The 26,709-nt window shown below is 43.1% G+C and overlaps 1 protein-coding gene across 1 annotated transcript in view; it reads left to right on the top strand.

Moving 5' to 3' along the window:
• Positions 1-26,709, top strand: part of C1QTNF12 (C1q and TNF related 12) — a 70,654-nt gene that overhangs the window by 34,576 nt on the left and 9,369 nt on the right. Inside the window, exons 2-6 of the mRNA XM_069742557.1 lie at positions 4,784-4,900; positions 6,621-6,738; positions 9,596-9,780; positions 10,747-10,855; positions 11,716-11,806. Coding sequence (XP_069598658.1) covers positions 4,784-4,900; positions 6,621-6,738; positions 9,596-9,780; positions 10,747-10,855; positions 11,716-11,806 — 620 coding nt within the window. The remainder of the gene's footprint in view (positions 1-4,783; positions 4,901-6,620; positions 6,739-9,595; positions 9,781-10,746; positions 10,856-11,715; positions 11,807-26,709) is intronic.

The raw sequence follows: 26,709 nt of genomic DNA, 5'->3' as shown, positions 1-26,709 counted from the left end.
GTGGCTGGACAAGAATGGGAGACCGCAGCGGAAGTGGCTCGAGATTCCCCCTGTGCAGAAGCGGGAACTCGACCCCTAACAGGCACTTTTTCTTTTTTTTACAAAGTCCTAGTTATCCTCTTTTAACACTTAAGCAATGGCTCAGCAAAAAATGGATGAAAAACTGATGTAAAATGGATGTCTTCCATTCTTCATCCATTTGTTGTGCATCACATAGACTTGAATGATCAAGTGTGATATGCAAAAATGGAAAAATAGATGAGAATAGGACATGTCCTGAGTTTAACACAACGGACACATGGATCCGTTTAAACTAAATACGTGAATGGATCCAATAAACTCTTTGGGCCAATTTGCTGTGTATCTGTATGAATGTAGCCTTACTAAAATAATATGAAACATTCCAAAACAGTGCATTTCAGAGTACTGGGACCGTGACAAGCAGGTCACAAAAAAATCAGAACTATTTGGATATTTGACAACTTGTTTAACACAGTCGCAGTACCTTGTGAGTCGCATGCTGTGATTTAGCAGCTGCATACAGCGACCTTTGGCTGCACGAAACATGTAACAGTCAAAGCCGCGACAAGCCTCAGCCTTAGCCACACTTTAGTAGATCAGATCCCATAACAGTGTTTATGGCAAATTTACTCAATGTGAACGCACCAATATTGAATGAGTACTTATATTCATCATATGATGACCCCCTCACTACATTTACATATTTGTGATGTCTTGATTTCAGGGAGAAATATATATTTATTAGTACTCTTTATAGAAATCTTTATTAATGTCCAGTTATATACAGTCATGCTTGAAAATGTTGGCACCCTTTAAATTGTTCCAGAAAATGTAGTAGTAGTATTTTTCCAAAAAAAATATTGCAATTACACATTTTTGTTATACACATTTTATTTGCTTTGTGTGTACTGGAACAACATAAAAAAATGAGAAAAAAAACCCAGCAAATTGGACATAATTTCACAGACAACTCCACAAAAGGGCAGGACAACATTGTTGGCACCCTCAACTTAATATTTGGTTGCACACCCTTTGGAATAAATAAATGCAGTCAATTGCTTTCTATAACCATCAACAAGCTTCTTACACCTCTCAACTGGAATTTTGGAGCACTCTTTTTTTGCAAACTGCTGCTGGTCTCTCATATTTTGCCTTCTCCCAAGAGCAATTTTAATATCTCTCCACGGGTGATCAATGGGATTTAGATCCAGACTCATCACTGGCCACTTCAGAAATCTCCAGCACTTTGCTTTCATCCATTTCTAGGGGCTTCTTCAAGTATGTTTGGGGTCATTGTCCTGCTGGAAGACCCATGACCTAGGACGCAAACTCATCTTTCTGAAACTGGGCACTATATTGCAACCCAAAATCCTTTGGTTCCTTTGGTAATCTTCAGATTTCATGATGCCTTGCACCCAGCCAAGGCACCCAGTGCCAGAGAGAGCAAAACAACACCAAAACATCTTTCAACCTCCACCATATTTTACTGTAGGTACTGTGTTCTTTTCTTTGCAGTTTTCAGTAAACAGTGGAATGATGTGCTTTACCAAAAAGTTCTATCTTGGATTCATCTGTCCACAAAACGCTTTCCCAGAGGATTTTTACTTACGTACATTTTGGAAACTTGCAGTCTAGCTTTTTTATGTTTCTGTGTCAGCAGTGAGGTCCTCCTGGGTCTCCTGCCATACTTTTTAATATATTTCAAATGTCAACAGGTAGTTCGCACTGGCACTGATGCATCCTGAGCCTGTGGGACAGATTGAATTTCTTTGGAACTTGATTGGGGCTGCTTTCCCACTATCTGGACTATCCTGCATTGCAACCTTACATAATTTTTTCTCTGCTGTCCATGTCCAGGGAGATTAGCTACAGTGATGGGTTGCAAACTTCTTCATTGTGTTGCGCACTGTGAATAAAAGAACATCGAGATCTCTGGAGATGGACTTGTGGCCTTGAAATTGTTGATATTTTTCAACAATTTTGGTTCTCAGACAGTTCTCTTCTCCTCTTTCTGTTCTTCATGCTTAGTGTGGCACACACGGACACACAATGCAAACATCGTGTCAACTTCTTTTTATCTGGCTTCAGGTGTGATTTGCATATTGCCCACACCTGTTACTTGCCACAGATGAGTTTGATCGAGCATCATATGCTTGAAACAAAGTTGTGTACCCACAATTTTGGAAAGGTGCTAACAATGCTGTCAGGACCAGTTTTGCAGTTTTGTGTGAAATTATGGCCAATTTGCCTTTTTTCCTCTGTTTTTTTGTGCTGTTCCAATACACACAAAGGAAATAAACATGTGTAATTGCAATAATTTTCTGGGAAAAATACTTCATTTTATGGAACAATTTAAAAGGGTGCCAACACTTTTGGCCATGACTGTATATTTGATAAAGTTGCATCATTTAGAGCCTGCAAGGTGCTACAGAGACAAAGACGATTTATTACCCATATTGCACAAGACATATCTTGGACTTGCCATCTTTTCTTGCCTCACCAGCAGAAATTATTGTTCTTTTATTTTATTATTAGAAATAAAATTGACATTTTTTTTTATGAGCACAACTGCCTTGCCCAATGGCTATTATTCTCGCTGCTGGGTTTTATTGCATCCTGTTTGAAGTGTGGCTGGCACATACTCACACCCTCATTTCACTAATGGGGAAAGCACACTTTTGCCGAAACGAGCCGACGCTGACTCCTTTAACCTCTCCTTGGTCAGACATTGACACTGAGTCTTACAGCAGATGCCACTTTGGGGGCCGAAAATCGGAGGCAAAGAAATTTATACAAATGGTATATGAAAGTTAATTATCCATATGAGATATAACATTTTCAATGTTGCATTGCACCTTTCATCCGCCGAGGGACGCGGCTTTACGAGATGTCATCGCCAAGTGTCTCTGTTGACTGTTTATTCTTATTTTTAGTGCCAAATTGTTAGGGTGTGAACAACAGTTTAGGCACCCTTGGGCAAAGCACCTGGAATTATTACTGTACTAAAAGTTCCTAGATGAGAGGAAATAAAATTACCATATTTTCCCATCTTAGCGTATTTTATGGTCTGCATACTGATCGGACTGACCGTGGTCCTCCCAACCCGAACTTACAGCCTTGTAGACCCATATGAGGTTGTAAGTTTAGGTAAGGAGAGCCTCCAGACCGGGCATTGCAGTCCGTATACGGAGCATGAAATACACTCATGTGATCCCGGCTTTACTATAAACTGAATGTCCACCCTAGGAGTTCAGGACTCTGATCACACAGGGTATGTGCTGCTGTCCTGACGTACCTTTCCTTTGGTATTTTCCCTCTGTGTATGTTTTCATTAACACATATACTGGTTCCAGCAGTTATTACACTAGTAGGTGCCATGGACACTTCATTTGATGCCTTTCATCTACCACTTGGCGGGTTTAAAGTGTTACAGGATGCATATAAGGCACGGCAGGCAGGCTGCGGATCATGCCGTTTGCTGCGTTGAAGTCAAGTGGAATTCTTGTCCATGGAATTCAGCAAGAAGGCAGAAACATTATGATTAAAATGAATCATTTTTTAGTTGCCTTTAGTTTCTTTTAAATTAACTTTTAAGCCCTTATGTGAAAGTATTTGTTAGCAATATATCCCGAATGGAAGGCTCTGACGTATGCCAAGGAATAAACATAAAGCGGCATATGTTGCCTTGTTATAAAAAGGGATATTGTTTGGCATATTGGAGATCCAAAGGCTCTTATAGAAGCATTTTTTTGCACATATAGTATATTTCCCTATCTATAGAATGATGGTAATCTTAAAATTTATATTTTATAATTTTATTTAATAATAGCTTTTTCTTATCCCTAAAAAGTCACTTGGCGTCTCCCTTCTGTCTAATATGCTCTTTCCTGCCTGTTGTCAAGACTAATCCTTCTCTAGCAGCAAAGACACCTTAGGCCCCATTCACACGTTTGATGTTTGTGTATGTGTTCTATCCATTGTATATTGTGGATAGAACATGAGCCCATTATAGTGTACATCCCTTTTCACATAACATTGTTTTTTTTATGTAAAAAAAAAATCCAGTATATGTCTGATTTTGATCCAATGTGCAGATCAGACTTGACCATTCCAGTAAATGAGGCCACAGAAAAAATGGACGGTTCGCTGATGCCACCTGTTTTGCACCCATGTGCTCTCCATTTTTCACTGATTAGTAAAAGGTGGAGCTTTGTAAACTTCTGTTTTTTTTCAAGCAAAATAAAACCGATGACACTCATGAAAAAAGGAGCAAAAATAGATGAACATGGGATCAAACACACTGAAATGTGGTCTTTTTGTGCGTAAAAGATAAAAACTGAAATGTGAATCAGGCCTTTCATTGATTTAAATGTAAGCAATATAATGTGTCATTTCCCCAGTGATAGAGCACTGGCTGCAGCTGACTAGCGATTTAAGGAATCAGATTTGCTTGTGGCTGTCTTGCCCCTAAATTTATCAATGTGTTGCTCAGTGTTTGACAAATTTTGTGCAAGGTCAGTATTTTTCAGAGAGGTCATTATTCCGTGGCTTCTGGACGGGGGCTCCTATGAACTGTCTCCTACCTGACAGCTCCTATATTGATTGACCGGCCTGGTGCGACGTCATCGTTGTGGTGTGGCCTTCGCAGAGCTCCCATCATGCAGCCACGGTCTCCTGATCTGCTAGCTGGATCAGGGCCCTGAGAATTTATTTTGCTCATCTCTATTTTAATGTAAGGTTCCTTTCTCTATCTTTTGTTTAGCTTCCTGAATCCTTTGGTCCTGAAAAACCAGATCCTGCATTAACATGGGTGAATTTTAGAGATCGAACTAACGATGGGACATACCCAAAAAAGAAATGTAAATCTAACAAGAATTCTGTGAGTATCTGCATTGCTCGGTTTTTCTCCACTGTTCGACTGATCCATTTTTCCCAACCAAGAACACGTTTAAACATTCCTAGTGTAAAACATTGCAATTAGCTCGCTCTTTTTTTCCCCTGTATTAATTTGGAGCGCCCCCAGACACAGGGCCATGGGTTCTCGGTACCGGGCCTCTCTGGTTCGGTTCTGAAGCTGTCACGGTGGCTATACCCGGTCCGTGACCCTGCTAAGGGGCGTCCAATAAAGGTGGTACAGTCTGTCAGGGATTCGTGACGCCACCTGTGGTGTTCGGTCAGGGCAACCGACGCTGCTGTGGGGTCCACTGGGGTGATGGAATGGCAGCTGGATGGTATACCTTCCCACAGGTGAAGTATGTCCCCAGGGCTTCCCAGTTAGGTGGATGGTGATGGTGTGAGGTGCAGTCAATAACGAGGACACAAGGTTGCAGTCTCTTTACCTCTTTACTGAAGACTTCAGGATCCGCAATCCAGAGCACGCTTAACAGGGCTATCTGAGACCGGCCAGTCCGATGGGCACTTCCAGAATTCCCTTTGCAGGTGGAAATCGTTGCCTACCAATGGCGCCTGTGTGTTGTAGTGCTACCCTGCTGAGCATTCGGAATAGTCCTCACAACTTCTGTTCTCGTTAGTTCGTTCTTTCTAATGTGTTCCAGATGTTTCTAGTTCAACGTCCCCCAGGTATGTTATGGCTAGGTCGCACCCGTATGACGGGAAGGCCTGGAGGTCTTCCGGGACCCTAGAGACGCCCCTCTCCCACTGTTGCCCCTATGTCTTCGTAGGTGTTTAGGTGAGACAGCCAACCTATAATTAACTGTCCTGCGGAGTTTGAAGATAGGCGTAGAGTCAGTTACTCCCTCGGTGTTCCGGCCACCGGCTATGGGCCTCAGTAGGATGTTGCCTCGGTCTCACGGCACGACTCCTACTGGCTCTCCTTTGTGCTTGATCTCGTTTCTCACTGTCTCACAATATCCTTCGCTTCGTGTCTCTTTCTTAGGATACCGCCGCGGGGTGTGTAGGCGCGGTTCCGTAACGTTCTGTTCTGGTCGCTAGGTGCCTGCCAGGTTCCCACACCTGACAGGGACCCCCCTGTGTCTTCTCCCTGCAACACCACCTGCCACGGGATGTTGCCTGAATCCAACCCAGTCAGCTTCTGACTAACTTTCTATCCAACCCCTAGTTTTACCAGTGTGAGGAGGGGCCCAATAAATAAAGCCTTTTGCTCCCCCTAGTGGCCGGAGTGTGAAGTGTAATGTGTGCTGGTGATACCTGGTCAGTGGAATTCCTTCAGTGCCATCAGACGTACCATCACTCCCCTTAGTGGGAGAGTGTCATACTGCAACGATCTCTGGGGCGCTGCAAATTGATCTCTAATTTAAAAGTGTGAATGTTTGCTGATATTAATATATTATAAATATATTTTGACTTTAATTGGTAGTATCAATTATACAGGTTATCCCCTATTGATAGGATATGACCCCAATCAATTCCTCTGTAAGCCCCATGTGGACAGAGTGGAAGATGCGCCTAGAGGACTGTGATCATCAATTTTGGGCAGTCCCAACCTCTGCTCCATTCAGATGGGGTTCTTGCAACTTATGTGTATTGGTGCCTTAAGATCACTTCTACAAATAGTGCAATAAATTGGGGAGCACTGGACTGTACATACCATAATTTTTTAATTTTTTCTTATTTTTCAGAGACTATCTGGGCCACCAGGCCCACCAGGGCCACAGGGCCCTCCGGGGGCCCCAGGAATGCCAGGAGCTGAGGTCACTCATGAAGTATTGTTGCAAGAGTTCAAACAGATACTCAAAGGTAGTGTGATTCTTTGAACAATGCTTCAAATATATACAGTATATTTTGGACTAAAGCCCCCCATACACATTAGATGGCTGTTGGCTGAACAATGCTTCCATCAATCATTCAGCCGGCAGCTATCTCAGCCATCTTTCCATACACAAGGGCCCTAGATCACCTGAACACTTTTGTTTTCCCTATGAAATAGCCAACGACCGACATTTCTGGTGATGGGTAATTTCCGAGAGAACAAAGTGATCTGCAGGCCAAAATCAGACATGCCCAATCGACATCTCTTGTGACCATTAGTTGGCAGGTACCCTATACACATTAGCCCGTCAGCCAAACACATCTATATTGGCAAGTTTGGCAGACAAAAGTCTAATGTGTATGGAAGGCTTAAGTTGTGAACAATACCACTAGAGATAGATCTGTCACGATTCTGTTGTCAGAATACCCGGAGTCCGGGGCTCCTCCCCTGTCCCTAGCTATCCCTACTCCTCAGATTACTTCTGATGGTGAAGATGCTGGGGCCACATACTTTGCAGAACTCCTGAACCAGCCCTATATCGGTCTTCCTCCCCCACCCAGGGAAGTGGAGAGTAATAGTGTATGTATGTACTCAAACCAGACTAAAAAGGGAGGATGTACAGGGATAAATGAAAATACCAAACATACAAATATGCACTCACAAAAAAAGAGAGGAACACCAGGTAGAAAAGGAATAGTGACCAAATAGGACAGGATGAAGAACTGCACACAGCCGAAACATCAAGCAATACTTCAAACGCCTCTACCAACAACCAACTCCTCCTCTCCACAACAGGCAGTACAAGACTAACACTTACAATCCATATTGCCAGAGGCCAGTATATATAGGAGATGAGAGTGGTCAAGACTGAACAGCTGAGATCATCCAAGCAGGAAGGCTTCAGAGACTCTAAGCTGAACAGCTCAACCCCTGCACTACTAACAGAAACCTGCACCAATCAATATAAAGGAGATGTGCTTCTAATCAGTGGAGGAATACGTGAAATCAGACGCTGCAGTTATCTGTCCCTTCTCTGTTGTGGTAAACCCATGACAAGATCGAAATGCCATTACTGTCGTGGCTAGTTATTTTGGTGATGTTATCCTCCAATAGCCTAGAAGTAGATTTTTGTGAAGGACAAGTCTATTAGCCGAGGACTACCTGTACCCACTAGCATAAAAATGCCGTCAAAGAAATGAGAGCCTTCATTTATTAGCATGTATAGAAAGTAATTACAAAGAGTGTCCCAAGATCTGGAGGACTCAGTATGTCCGTACATTACTCAGCCTAATGATGTCAAGGTGTAATACTTCACTTCTCCTGTGGCAGCAGTGTAGGGAAACTAAATATTTGTTGCTGGTTTCCCTGCTGTGATCCCCTTCATCTGGATGACACCTTGTGTTTGGCTTAATGGTTGATGATCTTTCTAATGTCTAAAATATCGGATGTGCTCTTCACAAAAATATATATCCAGCTTAGCTTGAATGGGGGCCAATTGAATTATGTTTTTAGACTATAAGATACACTTTTTAGCAAGAAATAAAAAACATGAAATCTGTGACCAGGTGGGCCTCGGGGGTGCCAAAGCCCCTCTGACTACTTCCGAATCACAGGGCAGAGCACTGATATAGAGCTCCGCCAAATCATTGAGAAAATGTGCAGCTGTTCATAGCTGTTCTTCCTGCCCAACTCTGATCTGTATGTTTAGTGTCGGGCAGAAGAAGACAGGATACCAAAGGACACAATTCTGGAGTCTGGGGAAATTAGTAATTACCAGGTATTAATTTGACTTATTTGACTCTAGATTACCAGGGATCATAAAGAGCAGGCCGGAGCGAGCTGTCCCCCCCCCACAGATGGTGTACGTGCAGGCCGTCATGACAGGGGTTTGGGAGCAGAAGGACAGGAGAGATAGGGGTTAATTATGGGAGGGGTGTCATATGCATGGGGGGGTTATAGGGTAGGGGGTAGGTGGGGCTTACCAGTTCCTGCTCCGGAGCCTTCAGGCAGATCTCGCCCTCCCGCCCTGTTTTTTCGTGCTTTGTATGGTGGCGTTTTTCGTTTATTGTTTTCTGGGTCATGGTGGCTTGAGGCGGTGGGAGGGGTCCTTGGAGTTGGTGCTAAATTGGCCTGGGGGATCCGTCGGGGTACGGATTCTTCAGTTGGTGTAAACTTTGGTTTCGGGTCTGGTGGTCCAGGGGGGGAGCGTGGGGGGGGGGGGCGGGGGAGGGGGGGATCTTGGCAACGGTGGGCCGGATTCCCAGGTTTTAAGTGGACATGGTTAACCCTTCGAGGTATTTTGGTGCTCCCGAGCCTGGGTGGTAACGGCTGGGAGTAAATTTATGGTATGTTTTGTCCACTCTCTATTATGGCTGACCACCAGTTTGGAGCTTCAAGGGCTCCTCCCTACGTTATTTTACTGTTATTGTATGTTTATAATAAAGGCCACTGTGGCCAATTATTATCCAAGTTCGGAGTCTGTCGTTATTTGGAGTGGCTCATTCGGCGTCATTGGTGGGGATGTTAAGGTAGAAGAAGGGGATAATTCCTTCTGGGTATCGACCAATAGCAATGTCATGTGATCTTCTTAGGAGAGAAATAATATGCCCTGATATATCCTTATATTTTTCTGCACTGCCCAAGAACACCGGAACTAGTGATATTAGTGTCTTCATTGCTTCACATAACCAGGGAACTTATCATTTTAACAATATAACATTTTTCTTATTTTTTAAACCTAGGTGTGAACTATAATCTGTCAAGTCTTATAGTGCAAAAATGGTATTTTATTATGTTTTTACTGTTCTCTTTATAATATCTGATCAATATATTTTTACTTCTTAGAGGCCACAGAGCGTCGCTCGACATCAGGTGATAGTGCTGATCACACCAGTGAACCTCCTCCTCTGGTGCTCCCAATAAATGATCTCTATCCATATAGGCGAATAGATGAAGCTTTTCATTGTCAACTTAAGGGTCCTGTGCTTGTGGACAAAAGGACATTGGCAGAACTTCAAAATTTTCAACTGGTAAGAAATAAGATAGGAAAGCAGTGGACACATATCACTGACCAAGGACAAAGGTGGACTGAGAGTCTACAGGGCCTAGGACATTAACTGAATGGACTCAAACTGGGATAAGTAATTTACTCAATCAGAGACTTAACCAGAACAGTTGTTACATCCTTTCTGCAATTTTTTTTAGCAGGTCAAAACAACTGCGTTACTCAGTAGGGGTCAACGATGAGTACAAGAGAACGTTGTCCCAAAGTAAAGAAAATTGATTATTTTTTTTTTGCATTTTCCTTTTATCTAAAAAAAAACTGTTGAGGCTAACCTTGTCCCTCTTCCGTTACTTAGCTACCAAAATTGAGAAGTTCAATAATGAAGAATAATTGTCCCATCTATATGTTAAATGTATATATTTTTGGGGCATTTTTTATTTTTCACATATCACAATCTGTCTTAAAAATAATAAATGAAAATCTTGCAATTTTCACATTGGCCACTGTTTTTTTTTTATAATCACACCTTTTGTTTAAGGAAACAACACATGTACATAGCCACAATGGTCAGACCCCCCAACCCTATATTTTGTAATGAAGCATCTAGTGAGCATGTACAGAAGTAATTGTAGAGGGAGGGGGAGCAGTGTAGCGGTGACATCGCCTATTGTGATTGGTGCATCCTGTGTTATGAGCTTCATATAGCGGTGTTATCAGTCACTGTAATCCTGCCTCTAACGATAAGTAGCCTGCTGAACACTCTTCCTGAAAGAACAGTAAGTATGAGTCTTAAAAAACCCAAGTGGCCGGTGTGAAAATTACAAGTTTACTACCGGTAATTTTTTTTTATTAAAGACATTATGATATGAAAAAAAACAAACTGCAAACAAATTGTTAAAAATAAATGTAACACAAAAACCTAACTTAACCAATATGCCATTTTCTGATGATGGCTTCCCTTCAAGTATATGTTGTTTTGTTTGAATTGCAGCCAACAGCTAAGGGCTCCTTCCTTCGTGGTTCTGGGATGAACCTGCCAACAGGTCGGTTTACAGCTACTATTCCTGGGATTTACCAGTTTTCTGCTCATATTCATATAGGTAAGTGAGAAAAATGTTTTTTGCTTTAAGTGTGAAAGCACGTTATCTATTGTGTAAGGGGAGTTTCTCCATCATGCACTTCTTTTTTTGCATACCTTGCCCATAGCCCCAATATAATTAAAGGGGCATGAAATGTTTTCAACAAAAGGATGAATGTCAACCCCTTGGATACCGCTCCGGATGGCTGGAAGTGATATCTGCACGGTTTGGATGTCACTAGGACCACTGAAGTCTGTCATTGGCTGCACCGGTCAGTTGAGTAGAAGAGCGCGTCATTGTATGTCTCTTCAAGTCATCTGACTGCTTCAGTCAGTTTCAGGCTTCATCGGTCATGTTGACGTGCGGAGCTGATGCAAACCTCCGGAAGTGTTTTTACGGTGGTGATGGAAAGTGACTATGTCTCCGTTTGTTGCCTTGAAGCTATCCAGACCTTGAAAAATAAAATAGCTTTCAAAGATGGAAACCCCTTTTAAATGATGAGATCCTACAACTATTTCCTGTAACAATATTACATTATGCTAAGACACATTATATCGGCATTCGTATGGTACGCGGGTTGAAGTGTGAACATAATATGTAGGCAGAGTCAACTTCAGTAATTCTATTACACTCATCCATCTACTTCCCAAACTTGACAGTGAGCTCACTTTGGAGATCTTTTTAGAAGAACTCGCTGATTAATGTACATTCATTCATGGAAATCTAGGGGTGGAACTTGGGAGTAAGAGATTGATTTTCCTTTAGCACCGCCACTGGGGAACAACAGAATTACACTGGTCTCAATAAAATTGATAGTGTTCTGCTTTCTGGCATGTAAAAGTACTATTTTACTGAACTGCATCCTTCAATATTATTTGTAGATCACAGTGAGATGAAGAGCAAAGGACAGTTGCGTCCACGGGACAGTATCCGCGTCCAGATATGCATTGAGTCCCTTTGTCATAGATATACGTAAGTAAGGAATATATATCAGATATTTGGTTGAAATAACTTCTCTTTCTATAGCACTACTCTTGTTGAGAGGCTTTGTCTGGAATTGCAGCTCAGCATCGTTAATTCACACATCCAATGTTTAGCAGTCCAAATTGGACCGGGATGCCCGATGCAGCCGTATGTTCCTTACTCAAACTCCATAGCCTCATGCACTGTAGGTCCACGTCTATGTCGATTTCTGGTCAGGAGACCCGCTGCCGGTCCATACTCACACTGCTAAACATAGATGTGAGAAGCAATAGTAAACACGGCACTCAAGGCTTCTTGGTGGTGCACAAGTTAGGTATCCAACCCGTCAAATATAAACAAAAAAATACTTGGCACTCAGGAGATCTTATTTGCAAGGCAAAAGATTCATTTTATTCGGTGCATCCAGTTCAAAATTAAACGTTTTCGGTCTAATCACAAGACCTTCATAAGAAGCAGTCTCGGGAGCAGCGTGGCCCTTGCATCACAGCGCCGGTGTCTTCTAAGGTCCCAGCGCTTCTACCTCTAGATGCATGCAAATATTTCCTGACCCTTTTTCACAAATTTGTCTGCTTCTATGCAACAATAAACTTGGTAGTTTGTTAAATTAATTATATAATGCTGCTTTTATCTGTATATGTTACATTAAATGTTCTGTGCCATTTACTGTTCGTGTAGGAGGCCCACCGGGGAATTCACCTCTCCCCCCGGTAGGCCAGTCCACATCTGGATGTATGAATTCGACTTTAATCACTCCTCTAAAATCACTGCCTTCTTGAGAAAAAGTAAACTGCTGATCACACGTTATTCTATTTTTTGAAGATGTTCTTTATGTTTCCACCTTTATTCTTTCCATACAGTTGCTTTTTTTTCTTCTTATAGAGATTTATTGGTTACTTCATATACTGAATATTACAGTATGAAAAAAGATATACGGTAGATATTTTTATTATCAGCAGTAAAAATATAATGTGTTCCCCTCTGCTGGGACCCCCAGCTCAGTTGTAGTCTTCCGGGGGGAACCTGACATCAAATGTTTAATTCCCCTGCAGCAACAACATAGGAGAAATGAAGCATTACATGGCGCGTATTAAAATCTATAGACTGTGCATGTCATGTAAGGACATACTGCGTCCTCCACAGTGAAGGATGCCCTTTGTAGTCACTCTCCAAACTGAGGGATTCCTTTTATTTCGGAATGTCCTATGGGGTACTTAAATGGGTTGTCTAAGCCAGACAACCCTTTAATAAGGCATATTGATCCAGAAGAAGAGAAAAATCAAACCTTCTATGAACCATCTGCCAATTTACCCTCAGGCCATGTTCCCACATAACGTAAATAATTGCAATTTTTTAATGCGTTGTTTTTTTTAAAATAAATTCTGCTGTGCTTAACTGTCCAAACAAAGTGGATGTGATTTCACGAAAGCTCGTGTCCATGGTGCACCCTAAGATACTGTTGATCTGAGCAATTTTCACAGTTTTTTCTCTATAGGCTTCTATATGGAGTCTGAAAAAATATGCATGTCACAGTTGCATTTTTAAGTTAAAAATCAAAGCTTTTCTGTTCTAAAAACTGCATTAAAAACATTGCTTAATATCTGCACCAAAACCGCATAAAATAAAGGGGAAAACACAAAAAATACAGCAAAAACACAATAATCAGAGAAGATTGTTATTGTGTATTTTGGAAAACATAAGGCTAAAGAGGAGCAGAAAAAAGTCAGCATTTACGCTACATGTGAACATGGCCTCAAAGAAAGGAAGGACTCTTTTCTATCAAGAAGCCTCCAAGTACCATTCATTTGCAAAGAAGGAATCCACCCTTTACTTAAAGGGGTTATCCGACCTTAGGCTACAAATTTGTAATCACTCTATGTGACTGCAGACTTGTGAATCCTTACAGTGCACACTGTCAGGATTCTCCAGTGTCAGCACTAGGAGCGGGCGGTCATGTGACTGCAAGTATGTAATATGCATACTTCCGGGCACAATCTGACCAGACTTGTGAAGCCACAATCAATGCAATTGGATTGGACAAGGCCGTGCACGACTAGTTGGCATGTGACCGCATGTATGCAAATCATATACTTGCGGCCATTCGTCCGTCACTCTCGGGCTTGTCACCGTCTCAGTGCTCGCAATGTGAGGATTAACAAGTCTGCAGTCACATAGATACCTAGAGTGACAGCAGACTTGTAGCCTAAAGCTAGGCAACCCCTTTAAGAGTATGCAATAATCACGTGATACCATTCTGCAGACTAAGGCTGGTTTCACATTTGAGTTTTTTGCCGCTGCGTTTTAGTGCAAAAAAACGCATGCGTTTTTTTCTATACTTAACATTAAAAACGCATGCGTTTTGCGGCGTTTTGACGACGCATGCATCGTTTCTATGCTTGCGTTTTGCAACCAGTAGTAATTTCTAGCGGCGATTTTTTGCCGCAAAAAAGCATGCTTTTTTTGCAGCAAAAAACCGTATTGCTGTCTATGTAAACGCATGCGTTTTTAAGCACATGCGTTTGCATACGTTTTTAAACGCATGCATTTCAATAGAAAAACACAAGAATACACACTGATAAGCCACCCCCAACCCTAACCCTAACCCTAGGGATCCTAACCCTAACCCTAGGGATCCTAACCCTAACCCTAAGGGTTAGGATCCTAACCCTAAGGGTTAGGGTTAGGATCCCTAGGGTTAGGGTTAGGATCCCTAGGGTTAGGGTTAGGATCCCTAGGGTTAGGGTTAGGATCCCTAGGGTTACTAGGGATCCTAACCCTAACCCTAACCCTAGGGATCCTAACCCTAACCCTAACTATTTCTGTTTATAGTGGGTTTTCTAGTTGATTTTGATGATTGGCAGCTGTCACACACTTCTCATCATGCGTTTCAAAAACGCAAATGCAGGATAAAACACATGTAAACGCGTCAAAACGCCGCGTTTTTTTTACCACATGCAAAAATGCATGCGTCTAAAAAACGCAGCGTTTGCACGCATTTACATGCGTTTTTTGCACCACATGCGTTTGTGTTAAAAACGCTGCGTTTTTTAACGCAAATGTGAAACTAACCTTAGTTTAGAATTAATTTATCCACATTGTAGATTACATTACCTGCACTGATCCTGAATTCTAGTCCTGAATTGCGTTCACAACTCTTGTGGCTTCAGAGCTGAAATCTACAAACAATCTTTGCTTGCTAATTGTTGTAGAGCTAGTTTTGGTGATTTACATTTTGATAATTGGTGTTTTAACAGCTACTGGACATAAATCTACCATAGAAAAAATATTTATCCCACTGCCACAGTTTGTGCCTGACAACAGGCAAGTTGATGGCTTCTTCAGAACCGGCAGAATTATTAATGCAGCTTTGGACTATAATTTAGGATCTGTGGAACATCCATAATAAAATACATTTACAAAGTTACTCAACCTCTGTGGATTAATTTCGAGGTTTGGAATTCTGTTAGCTGGGTTGTAAAATTTTCTACGAAGAATGCATCAAATATTTCATTTTCTTGGTTATTATTTATAAAGTGCTGGCCAGTCTATTGTGTGCAAGAAATGTCATCCTATGATGATCCAAGGAGTGTGATTTGGAAATTTTGGAAGCTTCTCTGATGTTGGAACGTCACATTCGTTGCTTATTTTATTGAAGTGTTTTTACAGAAATTTTGGCATTTCTTCAGATATTTTTACGAAAATGCTCCCAATTAAAGGATCCCATCTTATTCTATATTGGAATTGACATCTACTTAAGCTCTCTGCCTCTACTCTTGGCCCTGAAAGTGTTAAATCACATTACGGCAAAGTAAAAGGTTTCCTTTTTAGTTCATATAACTGTAGCTCATAATAAAAGTTCAGAATAATTGAAGCAAAGTGAATTTACAGGAAGGTTTGAAAAAAAAGAAAAATAGGATTAGGTGCCAAATGTCTTTTCAACGTATCACCATATTTACCTTCCCCAAATCACCCCCTCAGGTCCTGCCCCTCCTCCTGTTCCTTGGCAGGTATGCCAAGACAAAATCAGGTTTTGCACTTGTAACGCTAGAGACCTTCTGTCGTCAGTGTGATCTCATGCCCCAGCAATGTTCCATTTGCGTCCTCTTCTGCCCACCAGCCTGGCACTTATTATTTCCCAGCAGAGTTTGTTCCTCAGCATCATTTTCCAGTAAACTGTCTTTTTATTGTTATGAAAGGTCTAGCTGATATTGTGTCTCAGGAGGAAAGGAATTGTCAAAGAGCTGGAAAAGTTCCATACACCTCCATAAGGAACCTTTACTGCGCTCCAGAACTTTACAAATGGAGACGTTCAGAATTCTGAAGGCATCGAAAATGTGGACTATTCTCTCATAAATATCTATCATAGAATCATAGAATGTTAGAGTTGGAAGGGACCTCCTGGGTCATCTGGTCCAACCCCCTGCTCAAAGCAGGATTCACTAAATCATCTCAGACAGTTGTTTGTCCAGCCTCTGTTTGAAGACTTCCATGGAAGAAGAACTCACCACCTCTCGTGGCAGCCTGTTCCACTATCCTTAACATCTGTCCTTAGTCATATACAGTAGGTATTATACTCAAGTTCTATAATATAAAATCAAAACAATAAGGGTCAACTGTGCTCATCATCAGACCACAAGAGCCTTTGGTGGGACCAGGTTCTGACAACAATAATGACTCTCAAAAGTCAAGAAGAAGACAACCCTGCTTGGAGTTGACTATGGATCCAATCATTTACCACTTAGGTCTATTTTCATGGGATTATTCATAAATACATTTATAATACCTTGTTGACGATAGTCCTTGCATTGACAACTAAGGCACATGCTCTGTACCATCCTCTGAATCATTTTGTCTGCGAGGCCAAAGAATCCCAGTTGGACTCTGTACAAGAACAGGAGAATATTTAAGCCATTGAGTACGATTTGTGTATGAAGACCACTAGGAAGTAATCATGGTCAAAATATAACTGTAGGCATTGACATAACTTGAAGCTCATGGACCTTAATTCAAAATTTACACCAGGTACCCCCATTAACATGGGGTTTTAACAGTCTTTTCAGCTCATAAGAAAAGACCAATACTTTTGGTTTTCCCCTGGGTGTGATTGCAAACCCAGCTCCCACTGTAGTTATGCTTCTGATTATAGGGTATATTTTCCATGTGTTCATAGTATATACTAATTGCTTAGTTTAAAAGGATTGTTCACTACCTGGACAACCTCTTTTTAAATTAAGTAAAATAAAACTTATACTCAGCTCCTTCACTGGTGCTGTTCCAACAATGTGGGCATCATGTCTCCCAGGGTTTGCATGGCATTGTTATGTCACGGGAGCCCTGGAGCTAATCAGCGGCCGCTATTTGGCTGCTGTGCTCTTACTTTCCTCGGATGAATGCTAAACAAGCGGAAGAAGTGAGAGCACAGCAGGGCTCGCGTACCATAGCAAATCCACGCAAATGCCAGCAAATCTGATGTTGACATCACTGGAACAGCACTAGGGTGCAGGAGGTGGGTGTTTCTTTAACCCTACAATGGGGAATAAAGTGTTTTAATAAGAGTTGTCCAGATAGTTGACAAGAGGCTCAGAGGTTGAAGACTCCAGGTGGATAAGTGTAGTCTTCCCTAGTCCAGCTGGACTGGACACCACACGAGTGCAGTGGAAATCTTTTTCCGCAACTCTAGTGTGCTTGTGTTTTCCATAAGAAGTCTTAAGCAATCTGCTTACTCTGGCAGCTAAACTACGTTTTAAAACAAAAGGATCGGGCAAATTGAAAATGTTGTAATGCCTGATCCTTTTTTCCTAAGGCACCTGACCAATGAACACCTAACACATATTAGTTATTCATCTGCTCCCATCACAACTGGATGATTCAGCCAACCTAGTCTATTGTGCATGGCCAACTTTAGCAATTGCATTCATAGAATCACAGAATAATAGAATGTTAGAGTTGGAAGGGACCTCCGGGGTCATGGTGTCCAACCCCCTGCTCAAAGCAGAATTCACTAAACCATCTCAGACAGATGCCTGTCCAGCCTCTGTTTGAAGACTTCTATTGAAGGAGAACTCACCACCGCTCATGGCAGCCTGTTGCACTCACTGATCACCCTCACTGTCAAAAAGTTTTTTTCTCATATCTAATCTGTATCTTCTCCCTTTCAGTTTCATTCCATTGCTTCTCGTGTTTCCATGTGCAAATGAGAATAATGATGATCCCTCTACACTGTGACAGCCCGTCAGATATTTGTAGACAGCTATAAAGTCTCCTCTTAGCCTTCTTTTTTTGCAAGCAAAACATTCTCAGATCCTATAACTGTTCCTCGTAGTACATAGTTCGCATTCCACTCACCATCCTGGTAGCTCTTCTCTGAACTTGCTCCAGTTTTTCAATGTCTTTTTTACAATGTGGTGCCCAGAACTGGACACAGTATTCCAGATGCGGCCTGGCCAAGGAGGAGTAGATATGAATAATTACTTCACGTGATCTAGACTTTATGCTTCTCTTAATATATCCTAGAACTGTGTTTGCCTTTTTTTGCTACTGCATCACACTGGTGACTCATGTGCAGTCTGTGATCTATTAGTATACCCAAGTTTTTTTCACATGTGCTGTTGCTTAGTTCTATTCCTCCCACTCTGCAGATGTAATTTTCATTTCTCTTATCCAGATATAGAATGTTGCATTTCTCAGTTAAATATCATTCTATTAGTCACTGCCCATTGATCAAGCTTATGTAGATCCTTCTGAATCCTTTCTCTGTCTTCTCTAGTGTTAGCTATTCCTGATAACTTTGCATCGTCTGTAAATTCTATTAGTTTACCTTCAGTTCCCTTATCTAGATCATTTATAAAAAATGTTGAACAACACTGGGGCCAGGACAGAGCCTTGTGGTACCTCACTTGAAACACTTTAGCAATTGGATGTTCAATGACGCCCCCAAGGAGCTGTCCTGAAAAGCACATGAGCAGGACCTTAATAACCTGTACACTGCATATAAGAATCATACGACCATCTCCACAACCTCTTTCTTTTCTAAAGTCACAGTGTCGTTAGTGTATCCAGTAGATGCTCTACTGTAAATAGATCCGACTCCATGACAGATTATCCTTAAATAGCTTTGGCAGGTGACACCATCCTATGAATTGGTATGTAATAGTAATGTATCTGGAATGCAAAAATACTATTGTATATTTTCAAGATCTTCTAGATAATGTAACAATTGAAGTCCGACCCTGGATATAATCTTACTGCTATGCCGCCAGTTTCCAGTATCTTGTAATACAACATGCCGGGAATAACCAAACGGTAATACCGTAGATAAAAACAGAAACGTTCATCCAACCGACGGTCAAATGCACAAAAGAACATTCCATAACTGGTTGATGAATCATGGTCGTATAAACTTAAAGGGGTTGTCTGGGATTTTGAGATTGATGACCAATATTTAGAAAAGGTCATCAATGTTTGATCGGTGGGGGAGCAACACCCGGCACTCCCGCCAATCAGCCGTTCCCAGTGTCTGCAGAAACTGCTCAGTTATGGAGCTGCACAGCTTTGTACAGGTAAAGCACATCTTCCCCTTTTCAAATAAATAGTGGATGGATGTGCCGTATCTGGTCGCGGCCACTATTCCGTTGTCGGTGTTGTACTATACAGCTCCATAAGTGAGCAGTTCCATCCACCGCCGACACTGGGAGCTGCTGATCGGCGGGGAAGCCAAGTTTTGCACTCTCATCGATCAGATATTGATGACCTATCCTAAGGGTTGGCCAACAATGTTAAAGTCCAAGATAATCAGTTTAATGCATATGATGATCACCACTCTACACACTGCGGAGAGATTGTTACAACCTCACCCCCAATATTTTAATGTATACTGTATGATGATTTAAGCTCTATTTGTCTAAATGCCCCCCATACATTTTTGATGAAAGTTAGCCATATCTGCCAATTTCGGGTTGACCAGCTGATATGGGAGATTTCCGATTATCACCCGACAAATGATGCTGGGGGCAGAGATGGATTGAGCTGTTGGAATTTCAATGCCTGAGCTTCTTGTTTCCAGACAAGATAAGCTGTTGCCAGAGGTGTCTCCTTCCCCGTTGAAAACACATGAATGCTTGGTCAACTTAAGTGCTCTAGTTTATAGAGACGTTTAGAGAGACAGCTGATTAGCTGACATGTAAAAAGGATTTTGAGATTTTAATGCTTTGACGCCTTTACAACTTCTATCTGCTGCTGCATTCCCAAGAAATAAGCATTTTAATGCACATACAAGTAAGGCATTTAGTGCTCTGGGAGTGATAGAGCACTTATCTATCCTCCGCTTCCTGAAATGGTTACCCAACCCAGCACCTTCTTCTTTAGCTTGATTGATATCTTACTGTCTGATGTTCATGTCTGGCACTTGATGACACACAGACATTGAGGTATCAATGAAGTTTAATAGGCTCAGTGCTGAGCAGGGAACTAACCTGGGATGGCAGTGGCTTGTTAGGTGCTTTGTCACTCCTGAAGCACTTAACACCTTTTTTGCATGTGAATTAAAACAGCAGTATCTCAGCAATGCAGCAGCAGATAGAAGATATAAAGTTGTCCACGGATTTATGTTAGAAAGACGTGCACTCCCATGTATTCAGTTTTGGTGGGGTGGGTGGATGGGTTGATCTTACTGACAGATTCTCTTTAAATAGAGCACAAAATTATTAAATTCTAGCTGCCTTCAGATAACACTAGAGAGATATGCGTGAAATTTACTGCAAGCTCTTTATTTTAGTTTTCCCCAAACCCAATGATTTTCATGTGACCATCTGAGCATATAAGCTTCTGTTCACACGCCTAGTTGTCATAGACTTGGATCAAGGACTAAAATGTTGTGCAGACCATGTATTTTTGCTGGATTGCAGTGAAACTGAGGATATTTTGGGATATGTCCTTCTCTATTCAAATAAATGGATTTTTTTTAGATCACATTATTTCCATTTTTGTTATCCCAAAATGGATCCAAAAATGGTAAAAACGATGTGAATATAGCGAAATGTGTATAGGGGTCTCCAAATTCTTCCAAAATGGCAGATGTTAGAGGCGTGAAGGATTGTGCACTTGGATTTTAACATGCCCGATCCTCCAACACCTATTGTCCAGATTGTGGCAATATGTACACTGCTCAAAAAAATAAAGGAAACACTAAAATCCCACATCCTAGATATCACTGAATGAAATATTCCAGTTGTAAATCTTTATTCATTACATAGTGGAATGTGTTGAGAACAATAAAACCTAAAAACTATTAACGTAAATCACAACTAATATCCCACAGAGGTCTGGAGTTGGGATGATGCTCAAAATCAAAGTGGAAAATGAAGTTACAGGCTGATCCAACTTCAGTGGAAATGCCTCAAGACAAGAGAATGATGCTCAGTAGTGTGTGTGGCCCCCACGTGCCTGTATGACCTCCCTACAATTCCTGGGCATAGTCCTGATGAGGCGATGGATGGTCTCCTGAGGGATCTCCTTCCAGACCTGGACTAAAGCATCCGCCAATTCCTGGACAGTCTGTGGTGCAACGTGACGTTGGTGGATGGTGCGAGACATGATGTTCCAGATGTATTCAATCGGATACAGGTCTGTGGAATGGGCAGGCCAGTCCATAGGTTCAATGCCTTCATCTTGCAGGAACATGAGGTCTGGCATTGTCCTGCATTAGGAGGAACCCAGGGCCAACTGCACCAGCATATGGTCTCACAAGGGGTCTGAGGATCTCATCTCGGTACCTAATGGCAGTCAGGCTAACTCTTGCGAGCACATGGAAGGCTATGCGACCCTCCAAAGAAATGCCACCCCACACCATTACTGACCCACTGCCAAACCGGTCATGCTGAAGGATGTTGCAGGCAGCAGATCGCTTTCCACGGCGTCACCAGACTCTGTCACGTCTGTCACATGTGCTCAGTGTGAACCTGCTTTCATCTGTGAAGAGCACAGGGCGCCAGTGACGAATTTGCCAATCCTGGTGTTCTGTGGCAAATGCCAAGCGTCCTGCACGGTATTGGGCTGTGAGCACAATCCCATCTGTAGACGTTGGGCACTCAGACCATCCTCATGGAGTCGATTTCTAACCGTTTGCGTAGACACATGCACATTTGTGGCCTGCTGGAGGTCATTTTGCAGGGCTCTGGCAGTGCTCCTCCTGTTCCTCCTTGCACAAAGGCTGAGGTAGCGGTCCTGCTGCTGGGTTGTTGCCCTCCTACGGCCTCCTCCACGTCTCCTGGTGTACTGGTCTGTCTCCTGGTAGCGCCTCCAGCCTCTGGACACTACGCTGACAGACATAGCAAACCTTCTTGCCACAGCTCGCATTGATGTGCCATCCCGGATGAGCTGCACTACCTGAGCCACTTATGTGGGTTGTAGAGTCCGTCTCATGCTACCACAAGTGTGAAAGCACAACCAACATTCAAAAGTGACCAAAACATCAGCCAGAAAGCATTGGTACTGAGATGTGGTCTGTGGTCCCCACCTGCAGAACCACTCCTTTATTGAGTGTGTCTTGATAATTGCCAATAATTTCCATCTGTTGTCTATTCCATTTGCACAACAGCATGTGAAATTGATTGTCAAACAGTGTTTCTTCCTTAGTGGACAGTTTGATTTCGCAGAAGTTTGATTTTCTTGGAGTTACCGTATATTCTGTTTATGTTCCCTTTATTTTCTTGAGCAGTGTATCTTTTTTATCTCTCTATTGCATTTAGAGCTTGCTTAGATGGCTGCCACAATGTAGCTACACCAGCATTGCATGCAACCCACAACCCAATGTAAAACATTTTTATCGCAGTTTTCTTTTTTTTTGCAAATTGCAGATCTGAAATCATGATGTAATATTGGAGTTTTATCCGTATACCAACACTTTCCTAGCAGTTATTAGTGAGCAGCTTATCCTGCGCCCCTGCGCATTTCACAGTTGATATTGGTTGGAGGGGAGTGGACACTGTGTCATCATCCTGGAAGAATCTCAGGCAGAAAGATTCATGTCAGGGCTAGATTTTGCCTGGCACCAAGTACTGCACACTGCTAGCATGCTGGCGATGTCAGTCTTATGTGTGTACTGCAGTCATTCACATCTTAGCCTCGGGGGAACTTGGAGGCAGAGATTGGAAACGACTAAATTTAACTCTTTCTAATCTGTATGTAGCATGTTTTTATTTATGCAAAAATGTGCAATTTTTTTTGCCATTTAACACCTGTCTCGCAAGTGCGTTGGTGTGAAAGTGGGCACGAATAGCTATGTACAGGAGCACAAAACCAGATTTTAGAATTATGTATTTTAAAAAAATCTCAATCTCAGGCAGAAATCTTATATCTAAGGATGCATAAAACTTATTTAATATTGTGCAATTTGGCACAAATTATAGCAATGCAGTCCCAAGCAAGACTGACTTTAAAGCGCCATTCCAGGGCTGCAATAACATTTTTAAGAGTGGTGCCACTAATGTAAGTTCCTTGTAATCAGGCTCATATTTACCAGCCGCCGTCTTCATCTGTTCCAGTTTATGTCTTGCCGGATCACTCCTGTGCTTGCTGGGGGATCCGGAAGTCAGTACCGAATGTAAGTCTATGGGAGCCTAAATGAGGTCAGAATGAGGACCTCATAGGTGACCGTTACCTCTGACTTCCGGTCAGCCAGAAGTTGTGGTCACAAGATGGCAGCGTGAGACAGGTGCGGCACTGGGAAGAGCTGAAGACGGCAGCTGTTATACTAAGGGCAGGGAGCCTCGATTAGCTGCGCCACACCAGCCCTGAAATAAAAATACAAAAAAACGTCGCCATGAAAATACAATGCAGAGCACACTGTCAATCAAAGTAGCGAGGCGTTCTTAGAGCCGCCGCTCACTGTGCTGTTCTCCCGGTAGCCGCACTTTTAGTAAGGCAGCAATGTAACCGGATGAGCCCTATATCTGCTGGTAAGTAGCGTTTTCCCATGTGACAGATTCCTTTAACCCCTTCCCGACCTTTGACGCATACGCTGCGTCATGAAAGTCGGTGCCATTCCGACCCATGACGCAGCATATGCGTCATGGAAAGATCGCGTCCCTGCAGATCGGGTGAAAGGGTTAACTCCAATTTCACCCGATCTGCAGGGACAGGGGGAGTGGTAGTTTAGCCCAGGGGGGGTGGCTTCACCCCCTCGTGGCTACGATCGCTCTGATTGGCTGTTGAAAGTGAAACTGCCAATCAGAGCGATTTGTAATATTTCACCTAAAAAAATGGTGAAATATTACAATCCAGCCATGGCCGATGCTGCAATATCATCGGCCATGGCTGGACACACTAATGTGCACCCACCCCACCCCTCCGATCGCCCCCCCCCAGCCCCCCGATCTGTGGTCTGCTCCCCTCGGTCCTGTGCTCCGCTCCCCCGTCCTCCTGCCCGCTCCCCCCGTGCTCCAATCACACCCCCGTGCTCCAATCAAACCCTCCCGCACTCCGATCCCCCCCCGCACAGCGATCCCCCACCCGCACAGCGATCCCCCCCCGCACAGCGATTCCCCCCCCCGTGCTCCGATCCACCCGCCCGCACAGCGATCCCCCACTCCGTGCTCCAATCCACCCCCCCGTGTTCCGATCCACCCCCCCGTGCTCCGACGCCCCCCCCGTGCCCTGATCTCCCCCCCTTATACTTACCTGGCCTCCCGGGGACCGTCCGTCTTCTTTCCTGGGCCCCGCCATCTTCCAAAATGGCGGGCGCATGTGCAGTGCGCCCGCCGAATCTGCCGGCCAGCAGATTCGTTCCAAAGTGAATTTTGATCACTGAGATAGGTTATATCTCAGTGATCAAAATAAAAAAAAAAAGTAAATGACCCCCCCCCTTTGTCACCCCCATAGGTAGGGACAATAAAAAAAATATTTACTTTTTTTTCCACTAAGGTTGGGGTAAGAACTAGGGTTAGGGTTAGGGTTAGGGTTAGGGGTAGGGTTAGGGGTAGGGTTAGGGTTAGGGGTAGGGGTAGGGTTAGGGTTAGGGTTAGGGGTAGGGTTAGGGTTAGGGGTAGGGTTAGGGTTAGGGTTTCGGTATGTGCACACGTATTCTGGTCCTCTGCGGATTTTTCTGCTGCGGATTTGATAAATCCGCAGTGCTAAACCGCTGCGGATTTATGGCGGATTTACCATGTTTTTTCTGCGCATTTCAATGCGGTTTTACAACAGCGATTTTCTATTTGAGCAGTTGTAAAACCGCTGCGGAATCCGCAGAAAGAAGTGACATGCTGCGGAATGTAAACCGCTGCGTTTCCGTGCAGTTTTTCTGCAGCATGTGTACAGCGATTTTTGTTTTCCATAGGTTTGCATTGAACTGTAAACTCATGGGAAACTGCTGCGGATCCGCAGCATTTTCCGCAGCGTGTGCACATACCTTTAGAATTAGGCTATGTGCACACGGTGCGGATTTGGCTGCGGATCCGCAGCGGATGGGCCGCTGCGGATTCGCAGCAGTGTTCCATCAGGTTTACAGTACCATGTAAACATATGGAAAGCCAAATCCGCTGTGCCCATGGTGCGGAAAATACCGCACGGGAACGCTGCGTTGTATTTTCCACAGCATGTCAATTCTTTGTGCGGATTCCGCAGCGTTTTACACCTGTTCCTCAATAGGAATCCGCAGGTGAAATCCGGACAAAAAACACTGGAAATCCGCGGTAAATCCGCAGGTAAAACGCAGTGCCTTTTACCCGCGGATTTTTCAAAAATGGTGCTGAAAAATCTCATACGAATCCGCAACGTTGGCACATAGCCTTAGGGCTAGGGTTGGGTTGGAATTAGGGTTGTGGTTAGGGTTAGGGGTGTGTTGGGGTTACGGGTGTGTTGGGGTTAGGGTTGTGATTAGGGTTACGGCTACAGTTGGGATAAGGGTTAGGGGTGTGTTGGAGTTAGAATTGAGGGGTTTCCACTGTTTAGGCACATCAGGGGGTCTCCAAACGCAACATGGCGCCACCATTGATTCCAGCCAATCTTGTATTCAAAAAGTCAAATGGTGCTCCCTCACTTCCGAGCCCCGACGTGCACCCAAACAGTGGTTTACCCCCACATATGGGGTACCAGCATACTCAGGACAAACTGCGCAACAATTACTGGGGTCCAATTTCTCCTGTTACCCTTGTGAAAATAAAGAAATGCTTGCTAAAACATCATTTTTGAGGAAAGAAAAATGATTTTTTATTTTCACGGCTCTGCGTTGTAAACGTCTGTGAAGCACTTGGGGGTTCAAAGTGCTCACCACATATCTAGATAAGTTCCTTGGGGGGTCTAGTTTCTAAAATGGGGTCACTTGTGGGGGGTTTCTACTGTTTAGGCACACCAGGGGCTCTGCAAACGCAATGTGACGCCCACAGACCATTCCATCAAAGTCTGCATTTCAAAAGTCACTACTTCCCTTCTGAGCCCCGACGTGTGCCCAAACAGTGGTTTACCCCCACACATGGGGTATCAGCGTACTCAGGAGAAACTGGACAACAACTTTTGGGGTCCAATTTCTCCTGTAACCCTTGGGAAAATAAAAAATTCTGGGCTAAATAATTATTTTTGAGGAAAGAAAACGTATTTATTATTTTCACGGCTCTGCATTATAAACTTCTATGAAGCACTTGGGGGTTCAAAGTGCTCACCACACATCTAGATAAGTTCCTTTCGGGGTCTAGTTTCCAAAATGGGGTCACTTGTGGGGGGTTTCTACTGTTTAGGCACATCAGGGGCTCTGCAAACGCAACGTGACGCCCACAGAGCATTCCATCAAAGTCTGCATTTCAAAATGTCACTACTTCACTTCCGAGCCCCGGCATGTGCCCAAACAGTGGTTTACCCCCACATATGGGGTATCAGCGTACTCAGGAGAAACTGGACAACAACTT

The sequence above is a fragment of the Ranitomeya imitator genome, chromosome 10, assembly GCF_032444005.1.
Source record: "Ranitomeya imitator isolate aRanImi1 chromosome 10, aRanImi1.pri, whole genome shotgun sequence".
Lineage (NCBI taxonomy): Eukaryota > Metazoa > Chordata > Amphibia > Anura > Dendrobatidae > Ranitomeya > Ranitomeya imitator.
Note: the sequence above shows the minus strand (reverse complement) of the source record. Positions and strands in the feature narration are given on the sequence as shown.